General features: G+C 33.8%; 2 protein-coding genes across 2 annotated transcripts in view; one reads left to right on the top strand and one right to left on the bottom strand.

Annotated features, from left to right (window-relative positions):
• The first annotated feature begins 237 nt into the window (after positions 1-237).
• The window catches only part of TBCD (tubulin folding cofactor D), a 37,456-nt gene continuing 19,606 nt past the window's right edge, over positions 238-18,087 (top strand). Inside the window, exons 1-7 of the mRNA XM_074169691.1 lie at positions 238-698; positions 749-1,017; positions 7,288-7,538; positions 11,713-11,932; positions 12,114-12,259; positions 12,325-12,554; positions 12,671-12,940. Of these exons, the coding sequence (XP_074025792.1) occupies positions 333-698; positions 749-1,017; positions 7,288-7,538; positions 11,713-11,932; positions 12,114-12,259; positions 12,325-12,554; positions 12,671-12,940 (1,752 nt within the window). The 5' untranslated portion in view covers positions 238-332. The remainder of the gene's footprint in view (positions 699-748; positions 1,018-7,287; positions 7,539-11,712; positions 11,933-12,113; positions 12,260-12,324; positions 12,555-12,670; positions 12,941-18,087) is intronic.
• LOC141480015 (uncharacterized) lies at positions 13,772-17,807 on the bottom strand. Its single transcript, XM_074169692.1, has 6 exons — positions 17,390-17,807; positions 17,142-17,195; positions 16,951-17,055; positions 16,730-16,843; positions 15,167-16,333; positions 13,772-14,856 (listed from the first exon to the last, which is right to left on the bottom strand). The coding sequence occupies exons 1-6, from the start codon at positions 17,658-17,660 to the stop codon at positions 14,582-14,584; spliced, it is 1,986 nt and encodes a 661-aa protein (XP_074025793.1). The 5' UTR covers positions 17,661-17,807; the 3' UTR covers positions 13,772-14,581.

Here is an 18,087-nt window from a genome sequence, read left to right as displayed (position 1 = left end):
AGATTTCAATTCGTAATATTTATTTTCTAGTAAAAGGAATCTAAATTATTCACTCACTGGACACTGGTGATTAATCGAGTTCTTGAATTCAACAGATTTTTTCAGCCAATAAAAACTCGCCATCGTTTTGGATGGACCAATAGATGAATCCATTGATCAATAGGTAGACTGACCGATTAATTTAAGAACTCGCCTGTTATCGCTCTTTTCAAATGACATTTGTCAACAAAAATTTGAATTTTGACAATTCATAATAACAAAAAGCAAATGTCAAATATAATAGTTGAAGATTGAAAAATCGGTTTGAGGATTTTTAGTTTACTGACCTAATAATGTCGATTAGTGAACATGACTTCGAAAATCAAAAAACAGAAGAACCATTTGGGCTCGGTTGTGCTTTTAAATCTTTTTCCGAGCATGAAGAAATTTTCAAAATTATTGATAACCTAAAAATATTGGTGGATTCTGAAAGATCCATCAGAGAGAAAACATATGAAAAGTTTTCTTTCATTCTGGGTCAATATATAGAGCAACCACATTTGATAGATTCGCACATAAATGAGTTATTAGAAAAATTTATTGCCATTGTAAGGAACAGTGATAACAGTATTGTGCTGAAACATCTAGCTTTCAAATTCATGTTTGTTGTTGTTAATGTTAGAGGATATAAAGTAGTGGTGAGGCATTTACCTCATGAGGTAAGATTATAAACTATTGTTTATATTTGATAAAAGTGAATGTCTTTTAGGTAGCAGATCTGGAACCTGTTTTACAATTATTGGAAAGGCAAGATTCTACAGATCCAGATACATGGACAACAAGATACATTTTACTGTTATGGCTATCTATTATTGTGATAATTCCATTTCATATGTCCCGGTTTGACGGATTTGACCAAAAAGATGCAAAAAAAGAGACTGTTATGGATCGTATTTTGACAGTTATCAAGAGATATGCTGTAGTTTCCGATAAATGTAGAGATGCCGCAGCCTATTTGTCTCATAAGTTTATCACAAGGTGAATGGGTAAATCTAATTTGAATTTAGGAGTTATTCTGTAACCTTAACTTGAACAACAATAAACCTTGATTTATAGAATGAGTAACGCAATTAAAGACATCATAAGGCAAGCAATAACGCAAGAGGACATTTGTTTTTGTCATAGATTGTAAACCATAACATTTAACTAAAACTAAAAAACTTTCAAGATTGTTTTAGTCCCACACATGACGATAATAATATGTGAATTGTTGAAATACAGCAAATGTTTATTGAAAAAGTGGTTTAACAAAAAAATAAACTAACCATAAAATCTGACATAGAATTCGTAAAAAAGTAAATGTCAATTGTTGAAAATAAGAATTCCGTGGTCTGATTGTTGCCCATGAAAATAATTTCTGCAAGAGATGAAACAACTTTCTCTTACATTATAGATATGTTGTTGCATTTACAGAGTAGTATTTATAAATAAATACTTGAAGTTCTGTTGTGTCAAATAAATGGGGTCGAGTGATATATCATTTGAAAGGGCACAAAATTCTCTTTCCAATGATACCTAATTTGTTGTATTTACTTGAATAGTTATAAAAAAAGCAAGAACATTTACTCGATATTTTTGGTGTTAATGAAAATGCAGAAAAAACGGCATTTTTATCACTACTACATTCCTCAATTTCTCTCGTGCGTTTTTTGGTTCAAATAACAACAACAGATAAGTGTACAAAAAGAATTTAGGCAAACGTTCATTGATTCAGTTCGGTTGCTTTTGAAATTATTTCAACTTTACTGTAAAAATGGTTTATTTCATTTCTGAACGAGTTGAAATTGTTAAACTTTATTATCAACATAATAGTTGTGCTAGACTTACTGCTCGCCTCTTTAATAACAGTCATCCCGGGAAAAATGTGAATGATTCGTACGTTGCCAAATTAGTCCAAAAGTTTGTCGATACCGGATCTGTCTGTAATGTGAAACACCAGCCACGGAAACTGACCAGAAATGAAGCAGTGGAAGTCGCTGTTTTCGGACATGTTGAATTGGATCATACTCAAAGTACCCGTCAGCTTGCTGCAGCCTCAGGTGTCTCCTGTTCGTCCATAATACGGATATTAAAAGCCTATAAATTTCATCCGTACAAAATTAAATTAGTACAGGAACTCAATGAAGATGATCCTGATAGAAGGCTGCAATTTTGTGAAAAACTGAGCCAGCTACTAATTGATGATCCGCACCTATCATTCAACACATGCCTTTCCGATGAGAGTACATTTTTTTTTGAATGGAGCTGTCAATAGGCATAATTGCGGTTACTGGGATGACAGTAACCCACACTTATTCCGAGAGGTCCATACCCAGTACCCTCAAAAAAATCAATGTCTGGTGTGGCATATTACGTAGTCATATCGTAGGGCCACTTTTTATTCCTGGGAATTTAACTAGTGAGGTCTACCTGAACATGCTTGAAGATACAATTGATCCTCTCATAACAGAAATAATTGAAAATGACCAAAATCATAATGATGATCGGCTTCATTTTCAGCAAGATGGTGCACCTCCTCACATGTTGCTCCGGTAAGAGAGTTTTTAGTTGACCGGTTTCCTGGACGGTGGATTGGAAGGAGAGGCCCCATCGAATGGCCTACCAGGTCACCTGATTTATCGCCTTTAGACTTTTTCCTTTGAGGACACTTGAAAAATAAATGTTTTGCTACGCAGCCCTAGTCCATAGAAGATCTTCGCCAACGAATTACAGTGCAGTGCAGTGCAGAAGTATAACACCTGATATGCTACAGAATGTTAGGAATAGATTTGAACAAAATCTGTATTTTTGTATGGAAGCAAATGGGTCACATTTTCAGCACTTGCTGAAGTAGGATTCTACTAAGTCAATTACATATTTTAAAGTACTGGGTTGTAGTTGTTTTTCTTCATAATACCTGCATGTTTGAGTGAAATACAACAAATTAGGTATCATTGGAAAGATAATTTTGTGCTCTTTCTAATGATATATCACTTGATCCCACTTTCCATTTAAAATTTTAGGGTTGTTACTCACCCTCGCTAGGGGGTTGAAGGCACAGGTAGAAAAATACATCTAAAATGTGTCCCCCTCAAAAGCAAAGTTGACCTGTCCGAGCATTTCTGCGTTAAGTTACAAAAAAAGGAGAAAAGCAAGGTGCATACTTTTCGTTGGACCACTCTGTATAGTAAGGGGGCATACTGGAAGACTGGCAGTTAATCAAACTATCTATGAGAACGATTCTGTCAGGCCAGTCTCAACTCACCTACACTGTTGGGTAATGGACTGACACCTGGCTAATGTCATATTAGCCAGGGGAGTAGTTGTCTGTATGTTTCAATAATCGAAAATTGATTCAGGCAGTTGTAACACCAACAGCATATGCAGGAATAACTTCTTCAAAGAATCCTGCGTTGACACCTGTCGGATATAATCCAACATCCTTCGTATATATATATTTACAAAAGTAGGCACTAGTTGATTCCTCTGAACTTATCAAAGGGTGTAAATATTTATTTTGTTAGCAATTTGTGCAACAAGCACACCTTTTTATGCATGAGTCACGCCTTAGTGGCAGCAACTTCCATAAGGCTTCATGGGAGCATCAGCATCCTTTCCGTGGGAGTATATTTCTCATAATATGAAATATAAACCTTGCATATTGAATTCATTAGTTTGCCAAATTTTTGTGGAGTTTTGATGACATACTCCCCAATTCAGCTGAAAATCATTTTAATTTACTTTTCTCTCAAGTCACTACATAGAAACATATAATAAAACTGAAATTTACGAATTAGAGTATTGACATTACAGCTGGTACAGAGTAAATGTGAATGATATTCGTTTCAGTTCCATAATTATTGTTTGGAGTACAAACTAAATGGTTAAAAGTTATTTTCGAGTAGAAAACATCTTTAAATCTCTTTGAAATCCATTTTTATTTCTTAAATCCTAGTTTCCAATCTTCAAATCTGCTGTTTGAGACACTGGGTGATCCCAGTCTTCAAAGTTTTGAATCTTTCACTTTGAGTATTGAAATCATGTTTCATATATAATCTAAATATGCTAAATATATAGTCCACAGACATGCATTATGTATGTCAATTCACGGTATGAAAATAGTAAACAAGTATGTGTTATGTACAATTGCATGAAACACAATAATTCTGAAATATAACAAAAGTAGACCTATAGGAGAGTATACATATGGATTGTGTACAACTAAGAATCCGATAAGTGAAATATTTCAATGAAATACAATTAACACAATGAAATGACAACATATGAATAACACTACAGAAAATCTACACATTAGGAAACATATTCCATATTCCTAGAGACATTATTGTGTCTTGTTCAATTGATGACCTATTCAATCTGTAAAAATTCATATTGAATATAGGATAAAGAAAATAACTTTTGTCTGATTTCCACTGAGTTTTTTATTTGTTGCGACTGGTTTCAGTTTGTTAAGCCATTCACAAATAAACTCACTTGAGAATGGTTAATGATATTTAGCATATAGTATATGAAACATGATTTCAATACTCAGAGTGAAAGATTCAAAAATTTAAAGACTGGGTTCATCCAGTCTGCCAAACAGCAGATTTGAATATTGGAAACAAGTTATTTTCTTTATCCTATATTCAATTTTATTATGTATTTAGTTGAATGTTTTTTCCAATATTGTTTTATTTTATTAAGACTTCATTTTGTGAGGAAGCAAGTTTAAATAGGAACATCCCATTTACTTTCAGTTTTTTTGAAAAACATGTGATTGACCCTGTTCAGTAACAAGTTATCAGACTTTTTTGTGATATATTTGGAAATGTCCTGAACTTTTCTAAACTCATTAATGTTTATTTTGACATAAGTGTTAAAATTTTCATGAGATATATGCTAGCTAAAGTGAGGATGTTATTCAGTATTAATGTATCTTGACAATATTTGTTATAGAAAAGACAAAATATTACACAAAATATCATGTTTTTAACTATAAAAGGTCTTCTGTCTGTGTCCTACTTCCCCATGAAATAAAGGTATAATTCAAAGTGGAATGTACCAAAGTATCTTATAAATTTTGATACATAAAATAAAGATTTCTTCTTCAGAGTCCTCTTCAAGTGTTTGATGGCAAAGCAATGGCTACTGGGTTTACTGCATACAAAGTATATGCAGATATATAAATAGGTAATTCATTGAAAATGGTTTAAAACATTTGAGTTGATGAATTCATAAAAGTAGAATAAGTGAATTTAATAACTTGAACATTTTGAACAATATCTTGGAGGGCTGAGAAAGATGGAGAAGTCGATCTGACTTTGAGTTTCTGCATGCGGATTGTAGTTTTTCATTTCACGATAATATCAGGGTAAGCCACTTCATTGCAAAGAAACAATCAGGAAGAGCTTTTTTTTATTATAATTCGTCGTATTGGATGCAAAAAATGAGTACCTAAATAATAAATTTCATATTTTTACCCATCCAGCAAGTAAAGGGTTTTTTCTTGTCAGGTTGAAAAAATGGGCATGGTCTGTCATGTGGATTGTGGTTCACAGATTACTTTGTAACCTTTTAAATTCATCTGATTGAGATCTATTTTGAAAATAATGTCACAAAAAATAGATATCTTTTCGGAAACTCGATCGGTTCAAAATAAAAAGAGGTAAGGTGAAAATTCACTATTTGAGTAAACTATTGATGTAACAATTTAAAAAAAATGTTTTAAAATGTTTTTTCCGTTAACCAGCTATCGCACCCCTACGAACGACAACCCTCAGAAGTCGAAAATTGTGCGAGCTAAGGACTAACGAGGTTTTACCATTTAACGTGTGATTCCTAAAACGGGATGCACGATGTAGCAGCAGTATTGTGATAAACTGCAATACATAATACCATTAGTAGAAGAAAATTAGTCACTGTAACGGGCTTGAGTCTTGCAAGTATCCATAAAAAAAAAAGTATGAATTCCATCCACCCAAAATTCAGTCACACAAGAACCAAGGCAAGAGTTAAATGAATACTATTTGAGTGAATGAACGATGAGAAATAGTAATTCACTATTCAATGTGTGTTTTTTGGACGAGAATACTTTATTCAAACAGAGCCATTGATCGCCACAATTGTCGGTACTGTTGAACGTGTGGGCTGGTATACAGGTGAGCTGTATTTTTGTATTGGAGTGGATGAGGAATCAATAATACAATATGTCCATATAGAATAAATCTGCACTGACGATAGTTACAGAAAAAGTATTAAAAAACATGAGAGTTTCAATTCTAAATTTTCATGGAAATTTTTGCATGAGGGTATTTTTACATTCAAAAAACATTGAAATAAAATAGGTCTCTAATCGAATCTTCAAATTGGGGAGAATTCAAGGACAACTTTGGAATTCACGTCTTCATCAATCCCATTGATGGCGTCTTAGTAAGGGGAAATGTCATCGCTTCCTCTTAATCGAGCTTCCCTTTAAGTACAGGTGACTGCTTAAAGGCGGGTCGTAATAATGCTGTCTGATATTGAATTACAAATGCATTGTTTATGGACCTTAGTTTCAATTAGATGCCTTCCACTTAAAGCTACAGTGGAAGACAGAGGACAAACCTCGTTCGGTGGTCTATGTCGAAACTTGGCTTTGTAGATGACAGCTTTGAAGAGCGTTGATTATCTTTCATATTCGAGGATTGAGTTATATGTTGATCCCATATATGGTGTCATCGTTGATTTCACCTAGAGAAATGTATGTTCAAAGTAGTTGGCAAACCTTGAACTGTTCTTTTTAAGAACTCCAATTGGAAAATGGCGTCCTTTTGGAATAAACTATCTACAACCTTCGAAATCCAACGATATAAATCCAACAGAAGTTGCCAGGCATAGAGGTTCTTAAGTATTTTTCAGTAGAATTGTTTTCCATAAAAAATTTCTAAAAGGTGTTGTTAAGACATAAGTTATTTCTTATCACCCACTCCGATTTGGGAGGATTGTAGTTTTTTCAAACAGATTTTTTTCTTTCAGTTCGTACGTGAAAGAAACACCTGTGTTTGGTTGATATTGAAAAGAGTTTAACATTTCACATGAAGAAGTGGTCAAATTAATCAATATCAAGTAATATCAATAGGTTATTAGATTTCCTTTTCATATCTTATTTCATGAAAAATAATATTGAAAACTGTATTATACATGACTCTGTTTCTCAGCTTGTTATGACAATGAAAAACACAAATGTGTATTCTGATTGATAAAGTTATCTTTTTTCCTTCTTTATAGGAATGATGTCAAGGAGAAACATCTTGCATCTTTTATTGAATGGGTGAAAGAATTGAGTGTAGCAAAAAATAGTAATGTATTTGAGCAATATGGAACCCTGGCATGTGTAGCAACAATATTAAAGCATGGAAAACGTGAGGATCTGTTACCATACGCAACAAGTATACTGGAATGGATAGTGAATGCGGAATTCAGGAATAATTCTGGGTCCAATATTCAAAAGTTGGTTTATAAAATAATCCAGAGAATAGGTGAGTCCGATTATACCATTCCTGGGGCTGAAGATTGTTGAAAATTAGGATAATGATTATTTTTTTAAATGTCAAACTAACAAAGAAGCCAATTTTGAGAATATTATGTTGATATAAAACACTCTCATGACTTGGTTCTGAAATAATATGAATAATTGATATTTGAATGAATCAAATCAAATCAAATTTATTATTAATCTGCAGACCACAAGTGGTATAAGACATGTCAAAAATTTGGATTATAGAGACAAAAAGCAAAATTACATAGTAAAAAGTTAAAATGATAAGTACAAGTACAGACAGAGTAGGTACACTACAATTTAAATATCAAGATAAAATATGCAATTCACACAGACAGAATATACTATCAGTGATTTATACAGGTTGTAACTAAATAAGTGTAAAACATTTAAGTAGGCGATTCCTCATCGAAAAAAAGATAGGATCTTTCATATAAAGAAATTTCATTGGAGCATCCCTTGTTGAGATACAGCCCCTTAAAGGGGGTACATAAAATTTGTATAACAATTTTTTTCACAAGCACTAAAACAGTTAAAATATTGAAATTAACCTGACATTTTGTACTACCAAAAAGACACTTAGCCAGAAATTTATTTGGTTTACTCCATGGTTGTAAGGGGTGGAAAACGCAACCCCTAAAATTATTTCCAATGTAACTTTTTGTCTTATTGTTTGTTTACCATTTAAAAATTTATTTCCTATAGCCTGTCCCATTCTAAACAAAAAATGTCTTTTGGGTTTTTTTCCAAAATAAACCAGTTCGCAGCAAAAAATTATTTTACGAACAACTACAGAGATACATTGTCATAAATACGAAAATATGAAACTAATCTATCTAGTAGGTCGCTATTAGCGATAGTGGCAATTAAATTGGTATGTCGCTGTCAGTTTGTGAATTTTGGAAATTGAATTAATACTAATTGTGTGTTGTTGTTCTGTTCTTAATTTGTTACTTTAATAATTCACTTGTTATTAAAATGGCATACACATATGAGGAAATGGCTGATATGCATAACGTTTATGGTCTGTCGCAGGGGAATGGGTTAGAAGCTTCTAGAAGATATGCTGAAATGTATCCTCAACGGCAGCATCCTTCACATAGAATATTTACTCGACTTCATCAACGATTACGAGAATATGGTTCATTCGACAAAAGAACACAGGATTGTGGCCGCCATCGAGAAGTACGAACACCACAGCTTGAGGAAGCAGTACTTAATTTGATTGAAGAACAACCTACTACCAGTACTAGAAAGATTGCTTTCCAGCTAAATGTTGATCATATGACGGTATTTCGAATTTTAATGGAACAACTCTTATACCCTTACCATCTGCAACAAGTACAGGCACTGTTACCGCGAGACTTTCCGAACCGTCTTGAATTTTGCAATTGGATGCTGGAAATGATTAGAAGAAATTGTGACTTTCTGAAGACGATAGAATTCACAGACAAATGTAGTTATTCTCGGGACAAGATTATTAATTTTCATAATTACCACATATGGGCTGATGAAAACCCTCACGCTATTGTCGAAACTAACCATCAAGAACAGTTTTCTCTTAACGTGTGGCTCGGAGTTATTGGGGATGATTTAATTGGGCCTCATTTTCTACCTCCTCAATTAAATGGTGAGGAATACGTTCAATTTTTAAGAGAAGTGCATCCAGTACTGCTGGAGGAAGTTCCTTTGGGCGTCAGAAGGTATATGTTTTTTATGCATGATGGAGCTCCCACCCATTTTAGTCAAGTAGCACGTCAGCATTTAACTGAAACATATGCAAATCAGTGGATAGGTCGAGGAGGACCACATAACTGGCCCGCTCGATCCCCGGATCTCAATTCTCTCGATTTCTCTATTTGAGGCCATTTACAGCATTTGGTTTATCGTACCCCTGTTCGCGATGTAGAGGACTTAAGAAACCGCATCATCGATGCGTGCAGGGTAATCAGAGAGACTCCAGTAATATTTGAGCGAATACGTGGCTCAATGCGCCGACGTCTAGACGCATGCGTAATGTCTGAAGGTAGACATATTCAACATTTACTATGATTTCTATATGTTGTGTGTTTTGTTATTAATGAATTAGTTTCGTTTATTAATAACAAAACCGTTTAATCGTTTAATGTAGGTACTAACTACAAAATAACAATAAATTCAGTTCGCATTTATGACGATGTATATCTAGGTTGTTCGTAAAATAATTTTGCCCCTTACAACCATGGGGTAAACCAAATAAATTTCTGGCTAAGTGTCTTTCTGGTAGTACAAAACGACAGGTTAATTTCAATATTGTAACTTTTTTAGTGTTTGTGAAAAAAATTGTTATACAAATTTTATGTGCCCCCTTTAAGGGGCTGTATCTTAACAAGGGATGCTCCAATGAAGTTTCTTTATGTGAAAGATCCTTTTTTTTTTTTCGATGAGGAATCACCTCCTTGAATGTTTTACACTTATTCAGTTACACCCTGTTCACTAAAAAATTCTTCCAAAGTATAGAATGCACCCTCAATTAGTACTTTTTTTAGTGACTTCTTGAAGTGACTCCTTGAATCTGAAATAGGTAGGTTTATCTTTGATGCTTAGAGGACCGTTTTGTGGTAGGTTCAATCTGTTTAGGGGAGTATTCAGCAAATGCCGATTCCTGGTGGAAAGACCGTGTAACAAGCAGTATCCAATATGTAAAGGGAAATAAGGGGTATTACATTGTAGCTTTCTGAAGAGAGGTCTACTAGATTCTGTTTGGGGTTTGCAAAACATGGCACGAATGCACTTATTCTGTGTAATGAAGAGACGTTTGGCAGCAGGTGATTGTCCCCATACTATGATTCCGTATGTTAGTCTCGACTGAATTTCTGCAAAATAGAAATTTTTCATTATTGAAGTTGTCAGGACCTTATGCATACAGCGTATTTGAAATATTTTGGTGTTAATATTTTTTATTAGAGTAGATACGTGGGTTTCCCAATTTAATGTATCATCTATATTCAGACCTAAGAACATAACAGAGATATTACAGTTCACGTTAGTGTTGTTTAAGGTCAGGTTGATATTTTCAATTTGTTTTTGTCTTGTATGGAAGATAAGAAATTCAGTTTTCGCTGGGTTTATAAACAGCTTATTTTTTGAAAACCATTTTGCAATTTTATGCATCAAATCAACAACCTGTTAATATTTCAATATGATTGAGAAGTAGAAAGCCAAAGCGCTTTTTTTCCAAAAAGCTAATCTCTTCTGAAAATACCTGAATGAAAAATAATGAAAAATATTTTTTTCGTTTCCTAATTTTCATTAATATTTTACCAAAGAAAGATTCAAAAACTTGAATAGATTCAATATGAATTTCGGATGAGATACTCAGATGGTTGATAGAAAAGCTTAAAAGTATATTTCTTTACGCTTTTAACTAGTCTTACAATAAGGAGGTAATATTGGGACAATTACATTATTGGAATGGGGAAAGTAGCTTTTCAGAAATTTGAAACACCTATTACTTTTAGATTTTATCCAGAAAACATCTCCTTTATTGGGAATCCTGGTATCACAATCAGCCTTAATACCCTATAATTACTTTGACAAAATATTTTTTAATGATTTAGCCACTTAGCCTCCTTGATTCCACTGAGAGCGTTGTATGTCAGAAGTACACGAATAACTATTGCTGTCTATCGTTTTGAGGTATACCTCGAAGTAGATCGAGGTATACCTAGATCAACACTTTTTTAGAACTTTTTTATTTGGATAACGGCCTACTTGTGAAACACATTTCCGATATTGTTTTTCAAAGGAAATGTAATCTACAGCGATTTAACTCTAACATATTTGATAGAATTCTTTTATGATACTGAAACATTTAGAATTTCTTATTTTTGTCGCTTTTACATTGGTATTTATATTTTAATTTTTATTCCTTATCATGAAATGATATCTACCTTACCTATATCTCTACATTTGTTGACTAATTCTATAAATTTTGTATTACCTTTGTATAAAGCTTCAATGATGAATGAATATATCAATCTATTTGCGAGTCGTGGCCTACCCATAGAGATTACACACAACGGGGGATTAGGTTTCTGTCACCCAATGAAAAATTATTGAAGTAGGGTTTTGAAATTATTTTTTTTAATAAATGATTATTTGTTTCTGTCAAGGTTTAACCTTTTTACCACCAAGGATAGCTTCTTGGAGATATAAAAGAGGACAGAGGTCTCTGGCTGTAAATTTAAGCTCAGGAGATGGTTCAGTTGCAAAAACTTCAGATGAGGGAGAAGATCAACAGGAAAATGAAGAAGATATTGAAGTTCCAGATGAAATGGAAGAGATTATTGATCAGCTGATTCATGGATTGAGGAGCTCAGATGGAGTTGTTAGGTGAGATTTTATCACTTATTTCTGATATCTCAATTCAATATGGGAATTCAATTATCTATTTATCTACCTAACCAGAGTTTGGACAATTTTAATATCATATTGATACAGTTTGAAGTGATTTTCGCTAATTGTGAAGTGTTTTGAACATTAACTGCTGTTTACTGCTATAATCTGCTTTCAGGTGGTCAGCAGCAAAAGGTATTGGTAGAGTGTCAGGAAGATTACCTAAAGAATTAGCAGATGATGTTGTGGGATCGGTACTAGAGGAATTCAATTCACGAGATTCTGATGGATGGCATGGAGGTTGCCTTGCTCTTGCTGAGTTGGGTTAGTGGAATCTGATTTGATTTCTTATTTTTGATACATTTTACCGTTTTTTTTTTTATTTTTAGGTCGAAGAGGCTTACTTCTTCCTGAACGTTTACCAGAAGTCGTTCCAGTGGTACTGAAAGCTTTAGTGTTTGATGAACCTCGAGGAAGTTCCTCAGTAGGATCTCACATCAGAGATGCTGCTTGTTATGATTGCTGGTCATTCTCTAGAGCTTATGAAAGCCATGTGTTGCAACCTTATGTGAATGAAATTGCCAGTACTCTATTGGTTGTTGCCTGCTTTGATAAGGAGGTAAAATAGTTTACTTTTGGTAGTTATTATTTGAATTGAAATAGCTGGAGATGATAAAATATTTTGATTGAAAGAGATTCATAGAATCATTTTAAATATAGACTTTTTTTGTCTAGATAAACTGTAGGAGAGCAGCATCAGCTGCATTCCAAGAAAATGTAGGTCGTCAAGGTACTTGTCCCCATGGAATAGAAATTCAGATGAAAGCTGACTTTTCATCTGTGAGTGTTAGAACTCATGCTTACCTCAATATTAGTACCTTCATAGCACAATTTGAAGAATACACAGAGTCCTTGATCAGCCACTTACTCACAAGAAAAGTTGACCATTGGGATTCCAATATAAGAGAGCTTACAGCCAAGGCCTTACATAATTTGACACCAAAAGTAAGTTTGTGAAAAATGTATAAATAATATTTTTTTACAAAAATCAAAGTCAGAGATATTGTAGTGGTTATAGAACATAGAACTGAACTCCTTCGACTACAAGACCGTTAGTCCAAAAGTAACCTATTTTCCAAATATCTGTCAAAATATCGATAATATGATAAAATGAGTTAAACCCAACCCTTGTCTCTACATTGTTCTCGTGCTAAACTTTGATATTGCCAGACTTTCAAAAACATTATGAAGTCTAGTTCACAAAACAGCTACACATAGAACGGTAACGGCAATGTTGACGACAGAACCACTTTTCTCAGCGCCTCCAGTGTTTGGCAGCCGAACCTCAGAGATATAGCGCGAAATTCAAATAGTGGCTGTTCGCATTTTACTTTTTTGTTGAAACTTTTCCTAGAGATCAATTACCCTAACACCAAACTGATATTTTTGCACTTGACGCGCGTTTCGCTAACAAGGTTAGCATCTTCAGAAGAAGAAAATTGATACAGTATCAATTTTCTTCTCCTGAAGATGCTAACCTTGATAGCGAAACGCCCGTCGAGTGCAAAAATATCAGTTTGGTGTTAGGGAGATTGATCTCTAGGAAAAGTTTCAACTGTTACACCACAGGTTCCAATCTCATCATTTATTGTTATTGTTGCTTCACTACCGGTCAGGTTTTAATTCCACAGAAATCATCTGGGAAAAACCTTGACCAATCAAAAATATCAACAAGTGAAGCAACAATAAATATGTGAACTGAATTACCTCAAATTATGATCAACCATATTTATTTTCAGTTAAATTTGTGTAAATGTGGTAATGAAACTATATGAACTCAGTTCAAAATTTATTGGAAATACGTAAACCTCAACTTACACTAATGTTTTTTCAATAAACGATTCTTTTTCTTCAAAAATTTTTCATGAGCAGACAATATAATTGGATCAATGAAATCGCTATTTGTCTGGGTGTTCAAAAACCTAATGAATTTTTTATCTCTTCCCCTAGTAACCAAATTGACTTTTCTACACCAAAAATACAAACAGCATCTAACAATCAGATGACACAGTTTTGAATCATTGTCAGAATGATCTGGACAGTTGACTAGGTTAAAGGATAGTTGCTCCAGTATTATTTTCCTCAAAATTTGTGAAATATTTGTAAAATTACACAAACGTGGTATCAAGTAAAATAATCTAGTTACTGATTGGGAAACTAAAAAGGTTAAAAATGTTCCTGGTTTTATCAATTTTGATTTTGGATACTGTCTTCCTTCAACAAAATCAAGATCCTGATCATGATCCCTAAACAGCATATTATTTTTACAAAATGTGCATGTAATGGACTTCATGATTTTTTTGGTGATATATCACCAGATATATCTGTATCTTTGATACAGATTAATACTGGCTGGAAGTGGGATATCAATGTCACTTTCCGAAGATTGCACACTTTGCAAAGGGTCCACACTTTCTGATGATCCTGTTACAAAATAACGTAAATTGTCTAAAGCTCCCTCACTGGCATCTTCTTCACAGTTACTTCCTGGTGAATGTGAAGACATAAGGTTATTCACTAGAAGCGCTTTGAATGATGTGGTAACATGTAGAGCACTTGGTGAAACTTCTCGAACCCCATAACTCCTCAAACATCCAAAGAAATGGTATGTTTCAGATTTGTTATTGAGGGCGTGGAAACAAATTTTTGTTTCTTATTACTGAAGAATTTCATGCTGTTCAATATTTGCAAGGAGTCCCTCCAGAATTTTTCATGCCCAGATTCCTTCATCAAACCACCTTTGAGGGGCTTAATAGCAGGTGCAGTCTTCTGACTGGAATTCAAACTATCAAATAGTTTGTCAAGAAATAAAATTACTTCTCCAGTGTCAGCTGCCTCAGGAGCAAGATCCACTTGTACTTCTAAAAATAAAAACTTATTAATGTAACTAATCAACCGAATCAATACGAAATATATGAGGAATTATTCATTCAATTGTGAAAGTATTTATCAAATTGAGTTATTTATCCATTTTCAGCAAAATAAATCAGGTTTGTATAGTCTGATAAAAAATTGGTTCCCTAAGCTAGATTCAATTCAGGCATAGAATTTAAATTTATATATATATATATATATATATATATATATATATATATATTGTTCTGATCATTTGATCATTGAGGATAACAAATTGTTTCCTATAACTTTGATGAAATAACAATTATAACTTACTCCATTCTACAATTTTCTTCATCAAGCTCCCTACTTGATAACTGAACACTTGAGTACAGTTCTTAACTTTCATTTTCTTTATTCTGTCTTTTATTACATGTTCGTCCATTAATTTGGGGCAAATCCTCAGTGGTTCTTTGTAATCTAGGAAGTAGAATTGTTCAATATGTTCCCATTTGGCTATGCCTGGTTTATCTTTCATTCTATAATGGAGATCCTTTGTTAATAAATTGTTCCTAATCCCTTTGAATAAATGTGGAACATCATATAGGGGTACAACCTCCTTTCCATTAATGCAATACCCAAAGCAGGTTTTTTCCTTTCCTTCCCTCAAAAACTCTTCTCTCGTGTCCTTCTGTAGTTGGTTGATGGAACTTTTATTAGGACCACCCTGGTCACAAACGGTAGCAACTACGTTCAGTCCCACTTCCTGACATTCCAATATAACTTCTTTAATCATATTCTTGAGTCTCAGACTGTTGGTTGGTCCATTACTGAAGGTGAAACAAATTGGTTGCTTCCACTGGCGATATACCCCTTTCACCATGAACACATTTACATGGTCAGCTAAAGCAGGAAACCTCTCATTGCCAAAGTCTTCAAGCCCTTCAATGAAATCACCTTTCTGGATATAATGTAGATAGCTAGAGATACTCATTTCATCAAAAATCACAATGCATGTTTTATCAATCTCTTTCATTTTGGCAACATTATTTTTAAGGCTCTCAAACATTCTCTTGTTGATTCCTGGTTTAATAGGGATTTTATTTAGGAGGTTGGTGAGGGTTCTCTTTGATGGTAATGCGAAAATCTTTGATAATAGGCGATACCCCTTTCCACTTGCTTTCATCAGTGTCAACGATAAAATTTTTTCGTCAGTAGTGAATCGTCTGGATTTTGGAACAAGTTTTTGTGAACGAATCTGCGACAAAATAAAAGTGTAGGTCAATGTGTTGATATGTTTGACCAAATTCTGAAAATTCACTGAATCTGATAGTTTTTTAGCAGCATGAAGTTTTTCTTGATACGTGCGTAGTTGTCGGCTCAACCGTGCCAGCTTCTTTGATGAATCGATGACTCTACCGTAAAGATGTTTGGCTCTGGGGGTTAAGAGAGACTGACGACCAACTTTGAGATCTCTCAGTACACTTTTCTTGGTTTTGTATCCTGAAATAAATAATAAAAAATTATCTAGACATTTGAAAAATAAATTTTAATATCATTCAACAATTAAGTTCAATAGATATTGTGAATGAGCCCCTTACTAAGGAAAAAGTTTAAAAATGGTATTAATGATGAACATTCCAAAATTTTTCTATTCAAACCTTGGGTAACACTGGGAATTTCATTTCTGGAAGGTGTCCAGCATGACCTAGCTGGGAAAGTTGATGTTTTCTGTTAGGTATCACCTACGAAAAATTAGCTTCATTCTTATTATAGACTTTTTCATTTCCAGAAAACTATTTCTCAATGTTCAAAAGAAGATGTCCAAAAGTAAACTTTTCCTAGTTTTCGAATAGTGATTTCATTTCAAATTGGTAGCCATATAGTCTCTGTACATACCTTGTGTAACGCTTATTCTATTCCTTGTTGGTGTCCGGAAATGACTTTCTTGCTCTTGCTCAAAAGTGGAAGTTGATGGCTGGTTTATATAGCTATTATCACAGCTTCCATGACCTGAAAAATTAAATGAATATATAATTTCTCTTTCTTTCTTTCATATATTGTGTAAAATTAACAAATTGGTGTGTATGATGAACATTCCAAGATTTTTCTATTCATACCTTGGGTAACACTGATAATTTCATTTCTGGAAGGTGTACCAAAACAAATTTCTTGCTCAGGTATGGAAGTGGAGGGCTGACACATGTCCTCATATTGTTCTTGGCCTATAAAATGAAATTGCAGCATTTGTATGGATTTTTTTCTATAAACTACATATATTTTGGAACTATAGTTTTACAATAATTCTTACCTGCCACAGAAGACCTACTCATTCTTGCTATACCTCTTGGTTCTTCGATAGTTTCTGAAAACATGTAGAACACTATTATTCAACCACATGTTAACATCTCTATTTTTCTGCAAATTCATATAGCAATACTTATGGTGCACTCGATAAGTGGTTAATCTAATTGTTGTTTAATAATGAGAATATGATGAATAAGATATATAAACTAGAATTGCAAGATATCGAAAGGAGTAAGGATTATGCTTACTTACCAGGAAGAAATAAAACAGGTACAGCATGTCGTTTTAAACCTCTTCTGCTAGTAATTTTATCTTCAACAGCGAAATGTCTGTCACAAACTCGTGAGTTACAATAAATTGTCTCATGGGGTACATTGAAGAGTTCTTTATTGTTTATATTCTTGAGCCAAACATCGAAAACAGCGGGGTCATCTTTGGGAAACCGATGTTGACTACTCTTCCTATCCTCACAAGAAGGAACGCAGCACTTTTTTCGATATCGTTTATGTTCGGAAGTACTCATTACGATAAATAAAAATATGAAACTGACAGTACACAAGCAAAAACACAATTTGAAAAGGAAAACAGTCCCAAACCATATTTATACATTATTATCACAACAAAACTAACGGACGTCCTACTTAATTTAAGTTCATTCTTCTTCTGTAAACAGTAATTTGAATCATGCGCGCGCAGAAGGCACGTGATTCATTACAGAAAACTGGAGAAAACCCGATAGTGTCGCCATCCCTGGTTTGGCAGCCGCGTAACATATAACCAAGTGTTGCCATTTAACTTACATTTCTATGTGTGGCTGTTTTGTGGTCTGGTTCATGTGAGTTTTAATAATTTGTAGTACCAACTAATTCTCCATTCTATGATTTGATTACATTTTGGTCACACCATATGCCCTTTGAAGCAAGTTTTAATACCTTGATTAGTTCGACAAA

This window comes from Leptinotarsa decemlineata, unplaced genomic scaffold, assembly GCF_025532065.1.
Source record: "Leptinotarsa decemlineata unplaced genomic scaffold, Ldec_3_MD MMD2_P_RNA_scaffold_5, whole genome shotgun sequence".
NCBI lineage: Eukaryota > Metazoa > Arthropoda > Insecta > Coleoptera > Chrysomelidae > Leptinotarsa > Leptinotarsa decemlineata.
This window is presented reverse-complemented; position numbering and strand designations above follow the sequence as displayed.